This window comes from Quercus suber, unplaced genomic scaffold (assembly GCF_002906115.3).
Source record: "Quercus suber isolate HL8 unplaced genomic scaffold, Cork oak 2.0 scaffold_238, whole genome shotgun sequence".
Taxonomy (NCBI): domain Eukaryota; kingdom Viridiplantae; phylum Streptophyta; class Magnoliopsida; order Fagales; family Fagaceae; genus Quercus; species Quercus suber.
In genome coordinates, this window is record NW_027069695.1 from 657217 (window position 1) to 678930 (window position 21714).

At 34.8% G+C, this 21714-nt stretch overlaps 2 protein-coding genes and 1 pseudogene across 2 annotated transcripts; all 3 read left to right on the plus strand.

Annotated features, from left to right (window-relative positions):
• Window positions 1-2200: 2200 nt before the first annotated feature.
• Window positions 2201-6814, plus strand: LOC112006142 (probable galactinol--sucrose galactosyltransferase 2). The gene is made up of 14 exons (XM_024038441.2): window positions 2201-2545; window positions 3211-3479; window positions 3585-3675; window positions 3768-3816; window positions 3903-3994; window positions 4113-4220; window positions 4320-4439; window positions 4536-4946; window positions 5039-5180; window positions 5431-5498; window positions 5627-5761; window positions 5863-6089; window positions 6179-6267; window positions 6353-6814. The coding sequence occupies exons 1-14, from the start codon at window positions 2364-2366 to the stop codon at window positions 6632-6634; spliced, it is 2265 nt and encodes a 754-aa protein (XP_023894209.2). The 5' UTR covers window positions 2201-2363; the 3' UTR covers window positions 6635-6814.
• A 2901-nt stretch (window positions 6815-9715) lies between these two features.
• Window positions 9716-13413, plus strand: LOC112006144 (probable galactinol--sucrose galactosyltransferase 2; annotated as a pseudogene).
• A 2020-nt stretch (window positions 13414-15433) lies between these two features.
• LOC112006146 (28 kDa ribonucleoprotein, chloroplastic) lies at window positions 15434-21298 on the plus strand. The gene is made up of 4 exons (XM_024038444.2): window positions 15434-16061; window positions 16176-16277; window positions 20536-20817; window positions 21035-21298. Exons 1-4 carry the CDS (start codon window positions 15531-15533, stop codon window positions 21095-21097), a joined length of 978 nt encoding a protein of 325 aa, XP_023894212.2. The 5' UTR covers window positions 15434-15530; the 3' UTR covers window positions 21098-21298.
• The last annotated feature ends 416 nt before the right edge of the window (window positions 21299-21714 follow it).

Here is a 21714-nt window from a genome sequence, read left to right on the forward strand (position 1 = left end):
ATGATGAGTTTTGACTTTTGAACGTAATATCACATTTACATAGGTCTACCACTAATCAACTATCATGCAATAATCACAACTTAACATATTAATTGTGCGTGTAAAATTAGATATTTCCCTAAATTTATTGCTGCTTTTAATGATCGAAGATAGTCCAAACATGTAAATAGTCCGCAATCCTACTCATAGCCACGTCAGTCAAAGTCAGGTCGTGTTGTCTTAATCCATTTCCGGGTACCCTCCAGATTGCTACTTGTATTGTGCCATTAAGTTCTAATGGTGTGATATCATAATCATTTTTTTTTTAGAAGAAATATCATAATCATTTTGACTTTGAACATTGAATTGAAGAGCCAAAAAAGTTTGATAGGATTATGGGATAAAAGTAGAAATAAGAATAATTAGTTTCAGATATTGGGACTAATGTCAGGGTTTTTTGTTTTTTAATTTTATTTATTTATTAATTTCAGGTATTGTTATTCCATTTTATCAAAATTTTGACTACATAATCTGAGCATTTGATTAGATAATCTGTGCACACGTTATTTATCAACCCATTCTCTATAATGTACACCCTCTGTTTAACTTGTATCTTCGATGTTTTAATTTCTTGGTGTCAAAAATAAGGTTTATAAAGTTGCAAACTAATGTGTCTTTAATCACAAAAAAATAATTTACTTGTTTATTTATTTAATTTTTTTTTTTTGTGTGTAACAATATTCATATTTATTACCATTTCTTTTTTCTTTTTTTTTTTTTGGTAATAAAGTTGGGGAAAATACTAAACTTATTGACAATTTTACGATAAAAGGCTAACAAATTGTTGTTGAGATTTCTTGATGTAGAAGTTTTGTTAGAATAATAAATTTTACACTTAAATATTTTGTAATTAGTGTCACAACACTTGACCAAAATACACAAAGTAGTTCTCAATGAAAATAAGTTTTATTAATACTTGAAACATTACACATGCATTCTCTAAAAAAAACAATAATAATAATTAAAAAAAAAAAAACACGTTAAACGCACTTTGCTATACACAATCCAAAGCAAAGTCGAGGAGACACGACATTAAAAACATATCACCTAAAAGGCTAAAAGTAAAAGAAAGATTTGATACATTCGAGAAACTTATTTCAACTTTTGATGGTCAAAATCTACAACTCACCTACTAAAGTGAGAAATCATCTCGTTCTTATCTGCAGTCTATCACTCCACCTAGGCTAGTAATTAAAGTTATGCAAACTTACTAAATAACTCATATGTAAAATGCTTTAAAACAAATTATCCAGGTTTTACTAGAGTCGGTACTTTGATAAGTATTTCAAAAACTTAAGGAAAATGTTAAAATTTAAAACTATTTTTAATTTTACTACAAAAATTTTATATTTAATATGATAATAAATGTGAGGGATGTCATAAAATTTTACTACATAGGTCTTATAAATTAATGTGTCACTAATTATAAAAATATATATATATTAAACACTTTTTCATTATCTTATTAAAGTTGCACTAATCAAATTTATTACCACATTAGTTTTTAAAAATTTTATAGTAAAATTTGTAATAATTTTAGCATTTACCATAAATAAAATTTTGAATTAGATTTTTATGAATGGTAATACATAATTTTTTTTTTTTTGGGGGAGAATCAAGGGTAATACATAATAAAATCTATAATATCTGTGTAACTTTACTTATTTATTCCATTATATGAGAAGATATTTTTTATATATATATATATTATTTAATAAAATAAACCTTATACCGTTATACATAATTTACTAAAATTTTTGTAATTAATGACATTTTTTTTTGGACATATTGATTTGTAAAAGTTTATAAAGTAAAGTCGAACAGCTTTAATGTGCAGCTGACTGGGCTCTTTTTTTCTTTTTCTTTTTTTGGTTGAGAGTAGCTGACTCGGCTCCGCCTCAGTACTAGCTTTGGGATTGCATGGAAGCCAACAGGATCAGAAAACTCTGGAAGAATCCAACCACGTATCTTTCTTCATAGATGCTACCTTCTTCGGATAAACAAAATGAACTAGCTAGCCTGGCTGTACCTGCGTGTCTTGCACTACAATAATAGAAACTAGACCATTCCCATTTTGAATATAATAATCAAACTGGTCAAAAATCATGTCCTAGATTTTTTACTCTTTCTAAAAAAACACGCATATATATTTATATATATATATAGCATTCCCCTTCTGGGTTTAAGTTGTACACGTTTTTTCACCATATTCTCTGTATCTTTGTCTCTGATTTTGATTTATCTTAGTCTCTTTCACAAGTTTTTGTTAACTCTTTTCATCAAAGCAAAAAGTCTAAGTAGTGCTGGTGGTGTTGGAGGGGAAAATGACGATCACAGCCGCGCCGAGTGTTAAGGATGGTTGTCTCATGGTGAGGGGCAAGGTGGTGCTGACCGGAGTGCCTGAAAATGTTGCTGTTTCTCAGGTTGGCTCCGGGGGCTCGGCTTTCTTGGGTGCAACTTCAACTATTCCAAGTTCACGTCATGTTTTCAGTCTTGGTGTTCTTGAGTGAGTTTCTGTTCTTTCTTTGCCTTTACATTAGTTTTGATAAGAAATGGTGAATTTAATCACTTAGCCATTTATACTACTGATTGTCCAAAATCTTAAGCTGATAGGAAAACAAATTTCCATCCTGAAATTTCTTTGCATGCTTTTCTATATTTTCCTTTCATGATATGTTTGGATGGTAAGAATGTGCATCTTGGAAAAGGTATAGCAGAATGTTGATACAACAGCATTCAAACCCAATTCCCAAGTTTTTGGTAATTTTTTTAATGATTTTTTAGCTATTGCTTGTGGCATTTTTCTCATATTCTTACTATTTAATTTAATATGTTTCAAGGAATTTGGAAAGATGTGTCAGGTTGAGTAGTCATTGAACAGAATATTTTCATTCTGACCTTCCCAAATTCCAAATTTGTAAATCTTATACGTCACTAGTGATGAGTACTTGGTGAAAGACTCAAAGTTATATGAAAGAAATCAAGGACTTGTAATGTAAAACATTAAATGTTACGATTACTGGTATCATCCTGGAAGGAAAAAATCTATGTTACTGAGAGTGGTGCAAGTGATTATTAAATTCTGTCTGGTGAAGTTCAATGTGAAGGTATTTAGACATTATTTTGTCCTGTTTATTATAGTTTGACATGAAAAACATATGGCCTTCGCAGGGGAGGATACAAGTTCTTGTCTCTCTTCAGAGTAAAAATCTGGTGGATGATACCACGTGTTGGGAAATCGGGTAGTGAAATTCCACTGGAAACGCAAATGCTTCTCTTGGAAGCAAGAGAACAGTCTGCCCTGCATGATGAGATCTCTTCTGATCCAAATTATACTGAAAACACCTTCTACATTCTTTTCTTGCCTGTGTTGGAAGGACAATTTAGGACAAGTTTGCAAGGGACTCCTGCAAATGAGCTTCAGTTTTGTGTTGAAAGTGGTTCGTCGGCTCATCTATTAGCTTCTTTTTTTCTTTAGTTTTCATATGATGAACTAAATTTTATTTTGATCCTGGTTTGCTATTTTGCTGTTCTAATTTCTTCAGGAGATGTCAATGTTCAAACCTCCCAATCATTGGAAGCAGTATTCATTAATTCTGGGGACAACCCATTTGAGCTCCTTAAAAATTCTATCAAGTATGTTCACTTAATTGGCCTTGCTTTTATTGTGTGTCTATGTAAAGTAGTCAGTTACATAATCTAACACTTCCACATGTATAATGTTGTAGGATACTAGAGAAGCAAAAAGGTACTTTTAGCCACATTGAAAACAAGAAGGTAATAAAAATCCAAATACTTCACCATTTTGAGAGCATGTGTATATTGCATTCCAATTAATTAACCTATTGTGATTGAATCAGTAGATGCCGGCCCACTTGGACTGGTTTGGATGGTGCACTTGGGATGCTTTCTACACTGAAGTCAGTCCACAAGGGATCAAAGAGGGTCTTCAAAGGTACTATAAGAAAGTCATATGAACTTGAGTCAGTTATTTGACTAAAAGGTGCATCAATTAATCTGAAACTTAATCCATAATTTAATTATTGTTCTATCTTCTATTCTGAATTCTTCAGTTTCTTGGAAGGAGGCTGTTTACCTAAATTTCTGATCATTGATGACGGATGGCAAGAGACAGTAAATGAGTTCAGCAAAGAAGGTGAACCGTTTATTGAAGGGACACAGTAAGTCTTCCTTTTACAAGTTCATTTACCTTCTATAAACTAGAAGCAATCTGTATCAGTTTGTTTATCATCCACCTTGTTTCTTTGGTTGATCCATAGGTTTGCAAGCAGATTGGTGGACATCAAAGAAAACAGTAAGTTCAAGAGTTCGGGTTCAGATAATACATGCATTGATCTCCATGATTTTATTGATTCAATCAAAGACAAATATGGAATAAAGTAAGTTTCCAATCTGGATGTGGAATTCTATTTCTGTTTAAGATCTAGTTAAAACTTTCAGTAATTTTGACCATGGAGACTTAATTATCTATTCAGATTTGTTTACGTGTGGCATGCTTTAGCTGGTTATTGGGGTGGTGTGCTTCCATCATCGGAAACAATGAAAAAGTACAATCCAAAGATTGCCTATCCAATTCAGTCACCTGGTAACACAGGGAATCTTAGAGACATTGCCATGGACAGCTTGGAAAAATATGGAGTAGGGATTATAGAACCCCAAAAAATATTTGAGTTTTATAACGATCTCCACAGCTATCTTGCAAGCTGCAGTGTGGATGGAGTCAAGGTTGATGTTCAGAATTTGATAGAAACCTTAGGTTCTGGGGTTGGTGGACGGGTGTCATTGACTAGATGCTATCAAGAAGCACTTGAGCAATCTATTGCAAGGAACTTCAAGGACAATAACCTGATTTGCTGCATGAGTCACAATTCAGACTCAATCTATAGGTTTGCCTGCTCTCTTGATTTCATACACATATAATCTAATGTTACAAAGTTGGAATGTAGTTTCTCATTGATTTTTTTTTTTTTGCTTTCAGTTCAAAGAAGAGTGCAGTTGCAAGAGCATCAGAGGATTTCATGCCAAGAGAACCAACATTTCAGACTTTACATATTGCTTCTGTGGCTTTTAATAGTCTTCTTCTAGGGGAGATTGTGGTGCCGGATTGGGACATGTTCCATGTAAGATTTCCTACACATATATTATTCTCTGCAGACCAAAGAGCTGCAGCAACTTGTTTTGATTGATAAAATTTCTGAATCATTTATTCTATGGTACTCATAGGTCATAACAAGATATTCAAAATTGACTTGACATACTGATAGATACTTGACCCACAATTGTCCAACATCTAGTGCATTTCTACAATGTAGTGGAAGCTTAAAACCATGTGGGTTGCAAAATCTAAAGTGTTTGTCTTTCTTTATTCAGAGCAAACATGATACAGCTGAATTTCATGCTGCAGCAAGAGCAATAGGTGGGTGTGCAATATATGTAAGGTGAGACACAAAAGTATAGATTTTGATTAAATTTAAATGTCTTTGAAAGAGAATGATATTTTATGCTTAGCTTTAATTCTCCAATGGTGAGGAAGAAAATTCATATGAGTTATTCAATTTCAATACAGTGACAAGCCTGGCAAACAGGATTTCAAAATTCTCCGAAAGCTAGTATTGCCTGATGGGTCAGTCTTAAGAGCTAGATATGCAGGCCGGCCTAGTCGAGACTGTTTGTTTGTAGACCCAGTTATGGACAAGAAGAGGTAAAGTAATTTCCTAAGTTCTTATTTTCTCAATCTAAGACTAATTATTTTTTCAATTTAAAATCAGTCTCCTAATTACCATGCGCATTGACTATTTGCAGCATGTTGAAAATATGGAACTTGAATAAGTTATCTGGGGTCATGGGTGTTTTTAATTGTCAAGGAGCAGGAAGTTGGCCACTTAAAGAAGTAGCTCAAGATATTTGTAATGCCACATCTACTTCTTCATCCATCTCATGTCATGTGAGTCCCCATGATGTTGAATTTCTTGAAGAGGTAGCTGATGAAAGTTGGAATGGAGATTGTGCAATATATGCCTTTAATTCAGGTTAACTTTCCAGTCCATGTTAATTTGACCAAACAAATTGCGTCCTAAATCAACTTCTCTAGAATAACATCAAGTCTATTATATTTCAGGATCTCTTAATAAATTGCCAAGGAAAGGTTCACTTGAAGTGTCCTTGAAAACTCTTACATGTGAACTATATACCATCTCTCCAATCAGGGTAAGTAGTTTAACCAACATTTATTTCCTATGAATTTTCTTACTATTTAGTTCAATGCAAATCATGTCCTTTATGTTGTGAACAGGTTTTTGGTAATGATCTTCTCTTCGCTCCATTGGGACTGCTTGACATGTATAACTCAGGAGGGGCAGTAGAAGCTGTGAACTGCACCAAGGATCTTTCAAGTTGCAAAATAAAAATCAAAGGGCGAGGCTGTGGCCGGTTTGGAGCCTATTCAAGCACCAAACCAAAATGTTGTATGGTAAATATGAAAAAAGAGGAATTCACATACAATGCTGAAGATGGATTATTGACAGTTAAAATTCAAGGTGACTGCAAATTAGGAGACATTGAGTTTGTCTATTGAGGTTTCTATGTCCGAGGAATTATGCAATGGATGAAGTACTTTGAAGGGTTGCAAGTGAAGAATATAATGTGTTTATCTGTTGTAAACAGATTTAGATAGAATGTATAATAATGTAAACAACTTGTTTACTTGAATATAAATATGCAATATTGATGTTAGCCAATTTGCTTTTCCCCAAAACAGGAATTTATCTTGGTCTGTTTTTATAATTTGTGGGAGTTATTCTACAATCTCTGACATATCAAGCATCATAGGAAAAATTTTCTTCTTTATTGCTGGGCAAATGAGAAATATCATTAGTGCATAAATAAGCCAAATGGTAAATATTCTTTTGCGTGTGATTGAACAATTTTTGAAAAAAAAAAAAAATAATACATGTTGCAGTTGTTCAATTTGGTGAAATAAAAGAAAAGATATAAAAATACTGCTACATTAAATGCTGGCTAGTGACATTGAGATGATACCATTAGGATGTCCATCCAAATTAATTTGTACCTTAGCTACAAGGGATTTTTATTCCATGATACTATAGATAAAAATTTTGCCATAGTCATTACAAATCTCATCTGAGTGTGATTGCACTAAAGCTTGTGGTTTTCCATCTATAGATAGTCCAGCATGAGGAATTATTCTCCTCTTCCATCTTGACAGGAAGCCTTTCTTTTTTTGCCTTATCATTTTGGACAGTAATAGCATTTCTATTTATCAATATTTGATTTTTAATTTTGGGATGGTAATAGGTTTTTTAGATCACTTGAGGTCGCAACCTTTTCACAACTTGGCTGGTCGCAAGATGGTCACGACTTCATTGATTGCAAGATGGTCACAACTTACCTAGTCAGCACTCTGATCCTGCCATTTTGCCACGTGTTACTCACGAGCATAGCAGGTAGCTTGAGGTTGCGAGATGACTCTGAATGCACCTTTCACAAAATGCAAAGAGGCTCAAGTACATTCTACTCCAAATACAATTAAGTCTCAAAAGATACATTAAAAGATATAACAAAATACATACAAATTTGTCACTGAATAAAGCAAAATAAATAAATAAACATACACATAAACATAAACTTTTCACTCTCTAATCTAAGTTAACCCATGGAAAATCATTTATTGGTAACTTCGATTATTTTCTAGCTACATGTGCTACGATTAAGCAAAACATGAAGACTAGGATTAAACACGTGGCTTCACAATTGTCACAAATATTAATTTCATCAAATTCTAAAAATATATCTCATTAGGTGTTTAAAACAATAAGAAGCTCAAAACAAAAGCTTGATTATAAATATAAAAAAATAACTAAAGAAAAATTGAGATTGTTCCGGAAGCTCAAAAAATTACAAAGCATATGTAAAAGGCTTACATTAGAAGCCTGAAAATACAAGACAGACTGAAAACAAATAGTAAAGAAAAAATTCTACAGATCAAAGTTAAAGTCTCTAGGGCATATCCATTCAAAATTGTTGCTTTCAGTGAGAGAAATAACTTCTTCCTAGAGAGTTGAAATTTTTGCTTAAGATTTGGACAAGGTCTTAAGAGCATCATCAACACAATCTCTTTGGAGCAAGAATTGTTGAACATAAAACTTCAAAGTTCTGTTTGGTGTTTGTATTGAGAATGACTTGAGTAATTGGAATATACATGTATTTCTTTAGGCTCCCAAAAGACTTCTTCAATTGGTTAGAAGAGATACTTGAAAAAGCATTGGTTGAAGGAGATTTGACAGCAGTGTCACTTTTTGATATTTGTAGACACATCCTCAACAAGGTGGTCATGATCAACTTGTTGGGGAATAGAATTCTCCTAAATTTAAAAACAAAGGTAGTGAACCATGAAACAAAACATAGATGTAAAAAGAAAGAAAGGAAAAGAGAATGGATGCTTACAGATACAAGGCTGGTGGCTAGTGTAGAGGTTGGAACAATTTCTTTTGCATTTGAAACCTTGATAGCACCTAAAGATATAGAGGATTGCACTGCATTATGAGACCCTTTAGCTGGGGCAATAACAACAAGATTGGTATCAATACCATCTCAAATTATTAATGTCTAACCAGAATCCTCATTATACCCTTCCACACTTTTGTTCCCAGAACTGGCCAAGTTTGAGACTTCTCTTTCTTCAATTGACTTTTCTTTCTTTCTTTTTCCTTTCTCTTTCCAAGACTAAGCTCTAACATCTTTAACTTTTCTTCTTTTTCTCAACTCTTCTTGTTTCTTATTCTATTCCTCTTCTCTCTTCTTTTTCTCTGCATCTCTCTTTTTTCTTCAACTTCTCTATTTTAATGGCATCTTCTCCCTTCTTGGCCTCATCTTCTTTTTCTTCATTTCCTTTTTTTGTGCTTCTTCATCACTTTCATTTCTTTTGGTGGTATTTTCCATAGATTGATATTTAAATGCATCTCTCTATTCCACTACTTCTGATTATGAAACTTCTTTTATACTCACTTAAGTTGCTATATTTTTATCTTCTTCCTCAAATATCTCATATTTTTATCTGCTTGTTTGGTATTCTATGTTTCATGGTTTCTGTTCAAAGTGATATCATGGAAAAATAGCAGTGATGATCAGTATATATGTGTAGTAGCCTGGTAGGTGTTGTGATTAGCCTTAATTGATGTCTAGAAAGAAAAGATGGCTTGACAAGTTTTCAAACTGAGTTCAATATCCCCCTTAGTTCCTTGACCTTGAGAGTTAAGATTATTTAAATGTGCTTTAGTTGATGGAGTAGGAAATTTATAGAAAAAACTTTGAAAATTGTATTCAATGATGACATTTTTCTTATTCACAACATGTTATTGTTTCATATCATTTTAGTGGAATAAATACTTTTCTTAAATGTTATTAATACAATTTTCACAACTTAGTAGGAGTGTGATTGGAGCAACATCACTTTTCTATGGATTCACCCAAGTCCATATTTAGTGTGCAGTATCTACTAATCATGGCAATCAGTAGTTGTGAAAATTTTTCTACACGAGATTTATTGTTTCATCTAATATTCAAAATCCAGGGAGATTATTATTATTTTTATTATCCTGTAAGAGCATATGTTTCTTTTGTGCCAATTTGTCATCTGATGCAGTATGACAACTCAAGGGATTCAGGTTAAATTGTCATCTGATGATCCCAAGTTTTGGAATGGCAGGCTGTGATGTTTTAATAGAAACTCAATTTCTTCTCCTGGAAGCAAGAGATGAGTCTAGCATCCATGATGAAATTTTGAGACATCTGAGAACACCTTCTAAATTTTGTTTTACCTGTGTTGGATGGACTATTTCGGACAACTTTGCAAGGAACAAGTGTGAATGAGTTTGAGTTTTGTGTTGAAAGCGGTTGGTTAGATTTTTAGTAACTTTTCCCCCTACTTTAGATAGCACATGATTTTACTGCTTATGATTATGTTCATTTTTTTCATTTGCTTAATTGTTTATTACCTTATATAGGTGATCCTAATGTCCAAACCTCCCTTGTAACAGAAGCAATTTTCATAAATTCAGGAGACAACCCATTTAAACTGATCAAGGATTCTATAATTTATGCTTATTTTACTATCCATTTATGTTTGTTTCAGATGGCATGTGGTGATTCATGCTTTTAAGTACTACTTATGGGTACCCAAGATATTAGAGAAGCACAAAGGTACATTCAGTCACATAGAGAACAAGAAGGAAGGAAACTTGAAATCACCATCTCCATGTCAGTATCAACTAAAACTAATAGATTAATTCTCTTTCAATTGTCAGATCCCAGCACATGTGGACTGGTTTGGATGGAACACTTGGGATGCATTTTATACTAATGTCAGTGCAGAAGCAATTGAAGATGGACTTAGAGGGTACTATGGAAATAAATGTGTTTTGTATAACTTGAATCATCTAGAAATATTTACGTACCAAATCTTTTCCCTTTTTTATGCAGCTTCTCAGAAGGAGGATGCCCGACAAAGTGTCTCTTCATCGATGATGGATGGCAAAACACAACATATGAAGATGATCAATTCACTGAAGACACAAAGTGAGAATTATATTTCATACCACTCTTCATCTTTGATATTCTAGTGAGATTTTGCATCAAGTTGCTAATCATGTTATGTTATCCTTGTTTCTAGGTTCGTTTTCAGACTAGTAAATTTAGAGGAAAATGCAAAGTTGAAGGGAGAAAAACCATGTGTTAATCTCCGTCATTTTGTCATATCCATCAAAGAGAAATATGGGTTAAAGTAAGGAACCTACTTTTAATCATTTGAATAGAGTATATCTGCAGCATGTACTAAAGAGAGTTAGTAACTATGCAGATTAGTGTATATATGGCATGCTTTAACTGGTTTTTTTTGGGGGGGGGGGGGGGATTACTTCCAGACTCTGAAGCATTGGAAAGATACAGCCCCAGTTTGCTTATCCTGTTCAATCCCCGGGTAACCTAAGCCATATTATTTGTGTTACCATAGACCGGATGCAGACGGGTGGAGTTGAATTTGTTCTTCCTTCAAAGATTTTCGATTTTTACAATGATCTACATGGCTACCTTGCGAACTGTGGTATAGATGGAGTCAAGGTGGATGTTCAGAATATAGTGGAAACTGTTGGTGCTGGTTATGGGGGACACGTTGCATTGATAAGTCATTATCAAGAGGCTCTTGAAAAATCTGTTACAAGGAACTTCAAGAGCAATAACCTGATTTGCTCCATGAGCATGAGCAATGACTATCTATACAGGTTTGATTAATATTTATTTAAAAAATAATATAGAAATCAGAACTAATTTTTGAATGAGAAAGTTGGTTATTTTTAGCTCAAAGAAGAGTGCAGCTGCTAGAGTATCTGAAGACTTTATGCCAAATGAGCCCACATTTGAGACCCTACACATTGCAGCAGTAGCTTTTAAAAGTCTGCTTTTTGGAGAGATCGTTGTACCAAATTGGGACATGTTTTATGTAAGATGAATCTTTTAATTTATTTTGAATTTTCTTTGTGCTTACAACCAGTAATGAAGCCATTACAGATCTTGGTTGCATTATTATGTTGAGGACCATCACTATCTTGGGTAGACTATGGCTAAGCTAAAACAACTTTTTTCACAATCTTCTATGGTAGCAAGTTATGTTCAACTCACTTCACATGGACCAACCATTGACATCATATTTAGTATGCATTAATCACAACAGGCCATGTCAATAGTGAAATATTTGTATCCCTAGAGTTTTTGTTAGTATTTAGCTTGAAACTCTGATCTCATCTAGACACCCTATAAATTGATTGATAAGAAGGAATAAAATTAGCATTATATTGTAATGTTCATTATCGTTTTAATGCTTCGATAGATAGCTCCAGTCCATAATACTACAAGGATATGTGTCTTTCTTTCTTTCATTTCAGAGTGACCATTACACAGCTGACTTCCACGGCTCAGCAAGAGCACTGGATGGGTGTGCAGTATATGTAAGGTTAGCCAAGGAATTTACTAATTGAACTCTCTCTCTCTCTCTCTTTAGATGATATATAATAGTCATTTATTGAAGAAATACCGGTTGGTTGTTGAGGTTGTTTGTTTTTAACATATGCAGTGTCAAGCCAGGCAGTCACAATTTCAATATCATTAGAAAGCTTGTATTGCCTAATGGCTCTATCCTTAGAGCTAGATGTGCAGGCCGACCTACCCATGACTGTTTATTCAATGATCTGGTCACAGATGGGAAGAGGTGAGATAGTCACTCTTAAATAAAAGAATTTTGATATGAAATAATGGATAATTAAAATTCTCTCTTTTTTTACTGTTCACATATTGACTCATTGTAGTCTAGTCAAGATTTGGAACTTGAATAAGTTATCAGGGATCAGTAGTGTTTTCAATTGTCAAAGAGCAGGGAAGTGGCCACCTGTACCAGGTTCTCGATATTTACCTCCCCCAGGATCTACACCTTCACTTGAGTGCCATATCAGTCCTGTGGATTTTGAATTTCTAGAAGAGGTTGCAGATAAAAGTTGAAATGGAACCTGCACAGTATATGCATTCCATTCAGGTGAATCCTATATCATGCAAGATGCCACCTTTGTTTCTGCATATATTACTTTTTTGCTCAAGCCTGACCCATCAAGTTCATCATCATGCAAGATCTCTCTCTACAATGCCAAAGAAAGGAGGTTTTGAAGTTTGCTTAAGACTTCAGAAGAGTGAAACATTCACTATTTCTCCTACTAGGGTCAGTAACAATTGGTCAGCCATAATTCTAGCATTCTCTTTCACGTGTGGTCTAGAATCCAGAATAAATGGGGTCTAATATATAGAATTTTCAACTTTTTAAAAAGGAAGGTAAAATAGATACAAGATTCAAACTCATGATCACATGCTCTAATACCACAATATATCATTGATTGACCCCAAAAACTCAAGCTGATAGAAAATTGTGAACTTAATAATTTAATCAAAATTCAAACTATATATGTTTTGGGTATTTTACATTACTTCAGAAGTGTGTTACTGTAACAGGTGCGGGGTCATGATATACAATTTGCTCCAATCAGATTGCTTGATATGTACAACTCTGGAGGAGCAATTGAAGCTTTGGAATACAATGATGGTGAATCTGCATGCATGGTGAAGGTCCAAGTACGAGGGTGTGGACGTTTTGGAGCCTATTCCAATACAAAACCAAGGTTTTGTACTGTAGACTCAAAAGAGAAACATCTCATGTACAATGCCCTTACTAGCGATGGACTATTGATAATCAACCTGCAAGGTAAATGCAGTTTCAGAGATATTGAAATCGTTTATTGAGATTGTTGTGTTGCAATCTCTACTATCAACAAGTCTCAAGGGCGCTTAAGCTTGTTGTCAAAAGTATGCTGCTGAAGCCAGCATGAAATGGCAGCTATGAGTTGTAACATAATATAAATGGTGTGGCGTGAATCATGGATGTAAAATGTGAATTGCTCTGTTTCTGTACTGCTACTATGTTAAGCCAATGCATTACCTTCTTTTTCCTCATTGTTGGTTGTGTAATGTTGTCATGACTCTTAATCCAAAAACAAAAGGTGCAAAGTAATATTGAGGAGAGCCAATTAGCTAAGGAAAATTCACTAGTGCAAACTCGCAATCCCTTCATCATCTTCACATGATCAACTCCCCAAAAAAAATTTCATCACTACAAAGTGAACATCCGTAGAGATTTTGTTTGGAGAAATTGTTTATATAAGCAATCTTCAATAAGCAAGCTTTGAAGATCCAAATCGTCACCTCTTTCTTCATCATTTGGACTATCCGAGGGTAATTCTTGCTTCTCATCCCTTGACTGAAGATAATTATATCATATGGAGTCATGTTATGATCATGGCATTAAGCACTAAAACAATCTTGACTCACTAGTTGCACTGTTTTCAATCGAGAAAATTCTTCTCAAATTAAACTCTTAACAATAGATCCACTGTAACAACATGGTCAAATTGAGATATCCACCAATGTCATCTATTGCATCTTGCTTTTGGGATTTGAACAGATCTCAAATGAGTGTTTTCACAAGTAAACAGTCCACAAATATTTCAATTAGGGCAAACCGTTCATAATCTAGTTCAAGATACAATATTCATTGCTACATACTTCACCAAATTGAAGTGATTATGTGACGAGGTCTCCACTCTACAATCCATCCCTATTCCCTGCATGTTCTTGTGGAGCATTGATTCCATTGAAGTATATCATTAGCACTACTAGGACACCATGAAGTTTCTCATTGGGGCTCAACAAATCATAAGCACATACTTGGCCAAATTTTATTCATGGATCCCCTTCCCTCGACCAATCTAAAGTATGCATTGAGAAGAACATCAACGCACTATCCCTTTTTTTCATCCATTTCCTGTTCCAATAATGTTGGCAGCCTCAGCCCTCACCCCTCAGGGCACACTTCTTAACAAAGCATGAAGCCCCCCATTCACAAGAAGGAACGACCAAAGTGCAATCATTGTGATTATGAATGACAAATTATGGAATGATGTTACACGCATCTATGGGTACCCAACTAGTGCCTAGAATGGCAAATCAAACTCCAAACCTAATGCTCACCGAGTCACCTCTCACAAAAGTATACAAGCTTCCAACATCTTAGTTCTTACCCTTTACATCTTGACCAATATCAGCAACTCCTCTCCATCTTGAGCACTATGGCTAATACACCATCCTTGACAATTCATTATGGATCCTAGATAGTGAAGCATCAATCTCATGGTTAGATCTCCATTTTAATTCTCTGCCATCCTTTCCCTGTACACAATTTATCTAAAATATACTGCGATAACAAGGCTTCCATTCACATAGCTTTGAACCCAATCTTCTTTGAACATACAAAAGATAAATTGGCATATATTACATGAAAAACAAAACGAGCTCATCCAAACTGGACTCTGCGCTCACTCAATCAAATCCATTGACGTTAACTGGCCCTTCATCGAGTCTTGTGGTTTGGGAGTGCGTGTGCGCTCAGTTCAACAATGAAACACTTTGTTCTCTAAACATTAATGTTTTGTTGTTTAAACGACACAACATCTTCTTATGAAAGCATGTCGTTGCATTAATCTCTTTGCCAATGCTGTCGGTTATTCAACTCAACGACAGCTTTTGTTGCTTTTTCTTAGTTTCTTCAACAACCTTCTAACCTCTTTGTTTGGTCTTGGGATAGTATAAGATACCCAACTACCCATCAAGTCAAGTTAGCCAAACAAGGTTTTGTCAACGACACATCTAAGCCCATAATCGTCAAAGCCCTTTTGGTTGGACTTGGACCCAAGTACAAAAATGAAAAATCTACAAGTTTGTAGCACACTGAAACCTCTCTCTCACTCTCTCTCCACCACTCCTTATCCTCAACCCTCCTCTAAAACCCTTCTCCCTCTCTAGAAATGGCTTCTTCAGCTACAGCAGTATTCAGACCCATGTCAATGTCAGAGTCATCATCATGCTTAATCACTCTTCCCTCACTCTTCACCACCACCACAAAAAACCCATCTCGAATTCTCTCTGTACCATCCAAACCCATCAAGCTCCACCTCTCATACTCCCACACTTCACTCTTTTCCCTCACAAACAAAACCCAGTTTTCCTCCATAGCCACCTTTGTAGCCCAGACCTCAGACTGGGCTCAACAAGAAGAAGACAACAACACCATCACCATTAATAACCAACAAGGGCAAGAAGAGCCCATCTGGGAAAACCAAGAGACCAATGTTTCAGGTTTTGAAGCTGAGGGAGAGGACTCAGTTATTGAGGGTGGTGATAAAGATGGGGTTTTTGAGGAGAGAGATGAAGAGGAAGAGTCTTCAGTGGAACCCCCAGAAGAAGCTAAGCTATTTGTTGGAAATTTGCCTTATGATGTTGATAGTCAGAAATTGGCTGAGCTTTTCGAGCAGGCTGGCACTGTGGAGGTAGCTGAGGTAAAGTTTATGGCTTTTATGGTTTTTGTGTTTTTTGGGTATTTTAATGGTTTTGAGAATTATGGAAAGGTACGATATTTGGGTGTGTTTTTGGTTTTGTTTATGTGGTTGTAGGTTATTTACAACAGAGATACTGATCAGAGTCGTGGGTTCGGGTTTGTGACGATGAGTACTGTTGAAGAAGCTGAGGAGGCTGTTGAGAAGTTCAGCAGTTATGTAAGTTGCTTGTACTTATTTTCTTTCTTTTCTGTGTTGAGTAATCCATTAGTAGTTCATTTCATTAGTGTCTAAGTTTTCATGAAGCTATGGAATTGAAAAGAGAATAGAGAAATAAAGTAGGGAAATAAACAAATACACAATGATAAAGGGTTCCAAAATTAAGAAGGGAAAATATTGGAAGAGAAAAAATACAAGGTTTGCAACCATAGGAGCAAGTAGTCATAAAAGAGCAATGATGAGAACTAGGGTGAGAGTCTGATCTTTTGAGGGTGAAAGTGCTGAGTATCCTAAACTAGCAGAAAGTTATTTCTCATTGATGGAAACGGCTAGGTTGACAATTTCAAAGAATTGAAGAGAGAGAGAGAGAGAGAAGCAGTATACCTGATGGTTGTGTATTTTTCTGATTGGAAAGTTACATAGGCACCCAATGGGTCTACATATCAAAAAAAAAAAAAAAAAAAAAGGGCACCCAATGGGTCTTCAATCCATGACCTCACCCTCCATCCCATTATTATGAGGGGGAAAGGCCAATTGAGCTGTAGCTCTTTGGAATTTGATTTTATGTACCAGGAGAAAACAAAAGTGTTGGTGGCTATGACAATATGTGCCAAATTTCAGCAGCCAATATAAGAAGTTTATAAGTGGCATTGTCCAGATGTTCGCATGAGGTACAAGTATTATGATGTTAATAGGTGATTTGCAGATTACAGGGAGTGATGTTTGTTGGTGATTAGTAGTATGTTGAAACTAATGCCTAAAGCTGAACTATTCTTTTGTTATGCTCCTTCTAGTTTTAGACTTTAGGTGGACATCGGTGACATCCTATCAAATAATTATAAAAGAGATTGGTTATTTAGTCATTTCATTTGTTTGGAGTAACAAAACCTAAGATGATCTACATTTTGGATAGTAGGCACTGCAATGCTGTCTGCCAGAATAGTGTGGAGTGTGAACGACCAAACAGAGGTTGGATCATTGTTAGATGTATGGAATACTAAGGTTGATTGATATGCAATTCCCAGCGTGGAAAACTCTTTATTGGGGCCTCTCCAAAAAAAAAAAGAATAACAATTTTTTACTCAAATAAAAGCAAAAACACAGTTTTAACTCTTATATAATCACTTTCTCATAAATTCATTTTAAATGAAAGAAATCAACAATCACGCAATTGTGTCAAAATTAGAACTTAAATTGTTAGCTCAAAATGATTTTCATCTATGAATTCTCTCCTCGTAGACTGAACCTTGTTATCGGTCAAGTGCCCATTGAGAAATGGGCCTCAAGAGTCAAGACTAATATAGGTGGCTTTTGTACCTGTGATAGCATTTGTAACATCATTGTAATCTTGTCTGTAAGGCTGCAGCTTGAGACAAGCCTCAAGAAGAGATCTGATCTTTCCATTTATACACGCATCAGCATTTGAACTAAATTTGAGTCTTTCAGCCAACAAGTCCATTGAGCCCATCAATAGTTTTCTCCCTTTTACAACCTTCCCCCTTGCTCATCTGACCTATTTTTGATCATGTACCTCTATGGAAGTAATATCTATTCACTCTTATTGAGATTTTTAAATTGACTTTTATCTAAACATTGGCATAATGTTAGTGTTCAAGTTGAAGGTGCACTTTTTGTCCTTAACAATGTGAATGAAATGTACTCAGAATCTATTCTAGTATTTATATCATAAAGCTCTATCTCTGTAATTCAGTATGTGGTTATAAGAAGTAATATGCTAGAAGGGCTTTCACCCGTCCATTGTGGTAGTGGAATAGATTTGTATTATCTGTGCATTGTGCTAAAATAAGATTTCTCCTTTTATTGGAGTGTGGTGTGTTTATTTGTTGGCTTGCAATTGCTCAAATTTTACTAGCATGCATATAGATCAAGTATTTGTTAACATCCCAAAACCCATTTTTGGCGCTCCTAATGTTTGTCTCATTTATTCTTGATTGCAAAAATGGCTAGTGTTTCACCTTTCGGTTCTTGATGGCTACATTTTCTGTGGGAGAAAGAATGGTCATTTAAGTTGTGGAAGCTATTTTCCTGGAAAAAATATTATCAATCATATGGTGCACAAGGATTTCCTTAGCTGGAATTTTTCCCTTCAGAATTGCTCTAATAAATTTATGATATAAAATACCAGGTTATGCCTGCTTTTTAACATATTCATCTTTTCTTCTTTCTTTCTTTCTTTATTTTCTTCTTCTTTTTTTTCTTTTTTTTTTTTTTTTAATTTTAATCTTTGAGTAGCCAAATGCTCTCATGAAATAAGAACTTTCAGTAGTCAAATCAACTATAGTGTTCAAGAAGGAATCTGCATATTATTTACCAGAATTTCGTTCCTTTGTTTATATGATAATATGGAACCCTCAAAATGCATCCCTGTATATTTGAAGCCTACATCCCTATGAAGAGGGGGAATTCCTTCACCACCCATTTAGAAGAGGAAAGACAATCTTTTCATTTTGTAGGAAAATGATAGACATTGAAGCATACAAAACCTTAAGCCAGCACCCACTACTTGACAGCTGTTGGATTGTGGGTTGTGCCTTTTTATATTGTAGTTACCTTTTTTTACCAACTTTTTCTTATACTTTTTAAAAAAAAAAAAAGAATAACAATTTTTTACTCAAATAAAAGCAAAAACACAGTTTTAACTCTTATATAATCACTTTCTCATAAATTCATTTTAAATGAAAGAATTCAACAATCACGCAATTGTGTCAAAATTAGAACTATGAACCTTGTTATCGGTCAAGTGCCCATTGAGAAATGGGCCTCAAGAGTCAAGACTAATATAGGTGGCTTTTGTACCTGTGATAGCATTTGTAACATCAGTGTAATCTTGTCTGTAAGGTTGCAGCTTGAGACAAGCCTCAAGAAGAGATCTGATCCTTCCATTTATACATGCGTCAGCATTTGAACAAAATTTGAGTCTTTCAGCCAACAAGTCCATTGAGCCCATCAATAGTTTTCTCCCTTTTACAACCTTCCCCCTTGCTCATCTGACCTATTTTTGATCATGTACCTCTATGGAAGTAATATCTATTCACTCTTATTGAGATTTTTAAATTGACTTTTATCTAAAGATTGGCATAATGTTAGTGTTCAAGTTGAAGGTGCACGTTTTGTCCTTAACAATGTGAATGAAATGTACACAGACTCTATTCTAGTATTTATATCATAAAGCTCTATCTTTTTAATTCAGTATGTGGTTATAAGAAGTAATATGCTAGAAGGGCTTTCACCCATCCATTGTGGTAGTGGAATAGATTTGTATTATCTGTGCATCGTGCTAAAATAAGATTTCTCCTTTTATTGGAGTGTGGTGTGTTTATTTGTTGGCTTGCAATCGCTCAAATTTTACTAGCATGCATACAGATCAAGTATTTGTTAACATCCCAAAACCCTTTTTTGGTGCTTCTAATGTTTGTCTCATTTATTCTTGATTGCGAAAATGGCTAGTGTTTCACCTTTCGGTTCTTGATGGCTACATTTTCTGTGGGAGAAAGAATGGTCATTTAAGTTGTGGAAGCTATTTTCCTGGAAAAAAATATTATCAATCATATGGTGCACAAGGATTTCCTTAGCTGGAATTTTTCCCTTCAGAATTGCTCTAATAAATTTATGACATAAAATACCAGGTTATGCCTGCTTTTTAATATATTCATCTTTTCTTTTTCTTATTTCTTTTTTCTTTTTTCTTTTTTCTTTTTTTTTAATCTTTGAGTAGCCAAATGCTCTCATGGAATAAGAACTTTCAGTAGTCAAATCAACTATAGTGTTCAAGAAGGAATCTGCATATTATTTACCAGAATTTCGTTCCTTTGTTTATATGATAATATGGAACCCTCAAAATGCATCCCTGTATATTTGAAGCCTACATCCCTATGAAGAGGGGGAATTCCTTCACCACCCATTTAGAAGAGGAAAGACAATCTTTTCATTTTGTAGGAAAATGATAGACATTGAAGCATACAAAACCTTAAGCCAGCACCCACTACTTGACAGCTGTTGGATTGTGGGTTGTGCCTTTTTATATTGTAGTTACCTTTTTTTACCAACTTTTTCTTATACTTTTTATATAGGACTTACCTTGAATGATGTGTTCTATCTAATTACATTGCACTTCCCCAATTTTTTACTGTGCTTCCTTCACATATACACACGAAAACACATACTTCCTCCAATTAACATGTCTTAAGGAATGTGTTGAGTCATCTGATGGTTTGTCTATCTCTTTCTCTTTGAATAGGATTTAGGTGGAAGGCTGTTGACTGTTAACAAGGCTGCTCCAAGAGGAGCTCGGCCTGAACGCCCTCCTCGTGCATTTGAACCTGGCTTCAGAATTTATGTTGGTAACTTGCCATGGGATGTGGATAATGGTCGCCTGGAGCAGATTTTCAGCGAACATGGCAAGGTGGAACAAGCTCGGGTAGTTTTCGACAGAGAGACTGGCCGTTCACGTGGTTTTGGCTTTGTAACAATGTCAAGTGAGACTGAAATGAATGATGCCATTGCTGCTCTTGATGGACAGGTATATGCCTTTTTCCTCTTAGAACAATCAATTCTGTTTCATCCAATATGGACTCCAAAACCAAAGTTTTATTTCATCAAATTAGCATACACCATAAGGTCCATCAAGGGATTATGGTTAATAAAAGGCCATGGATATAACTCATGAGAACTTGTTGTAAAGACTTGTGTCTCTGCCATCTAATGTATTATCTCATTTGGGTGTGTGGCTGATGCAGAGTTTGGATGGGAGGGCGATAAGAGTGAATGTTGCTGAAGAAAGACCAAGGCGTACCTTCTAACTTCAGCTAATATGAAGCCAAAGATCTGCTGGTTCTGTTGTCTTTTTCGATGGTGCAATTTTAATGTGAAATTTTTGTCAGCTAGTTTTAATTAAGAATTTGGTGTTAATTATGTTTTATATATTTTTTTTGTTCAATTCGAAATGATATTAAAATCACTATTGACCCCATAATATTTTTGGGTAATTATCGTTTTTATCACTGTTTATTGAATTTTCCTAGAATGATATCATATTTTTCTTTTCTTTTCTTTTCTTTTTTGGGATCTTCACCTAGATGCAAAATGGTACTAGACTGCCTAATCTGCTGGGTAACCCACAAATGATAAAAGCTTGGGGATTGGCTACTAGATATAGTGTTTATGCTGCCTGCCTCTGGACATGCTGAATTTTCTTTCAGGAAAGAATGGGTTCCCTTGACATTGACAAACTTTCTCATTCTACACCATCAATTTGACAAACTCTTCACAACGAAATCATTTTGGCCTCTTCAGTTACACCCATGTAGTGATCACTGAGATTTAACAGTAAACCCTCTCCCAGCAAATGCTCAGTTGATAAAGACTCAAGGTACGTTCACATCATGGAATTAAAGACAAATTACAGGTTTCAGAGACA

Bases quoted from the DNA above. Each gene is read 5' to 3' on its own strand.
- LOC112006142 (XM_024038441.2), top strand. From the start codon at position 2,364: ATGACGATCACAGCCGCGCCGAGTGTTAAGGATGGTTGTCTCATGGTG. The intron at 4,440-4,535 runs GTAAGTTTCCAA...TTATCTATTCAG, and splicing joins AAAGACAAATATGGAATAAA to ATTTGTTTACGTGTGGCATG. The intron at 6,090-6,178 runs GTTAACTTTCCA...ATTATATTTCAG, and splicing joins AATATATGCCTTTAATTCAG to GATCTCTTAATAAATTGCCA.
- LOC112006146 (XM_024038444.2), top strand. From the start codon at position 15,531: ATGGCTTCTTCAGCTACAGCAGTATTCAGACCCATGTCAATGTCAGAG. The intron at 16,278-20,535 runs GTAAGTTGCTTG...CTCTTTGAATAG, and splicing joins TTGAGAAGTTCAGCAGTTAT to GATTTAGGTGGAAGGCTGTT. The intron at 20,818-21,034 runs GTATATGCCTTT...TGGCTGATGCAG, and splicing joins TTGCTGCTCTTGATGGACAG to AGTTTGGATGGGAGGGCGAT.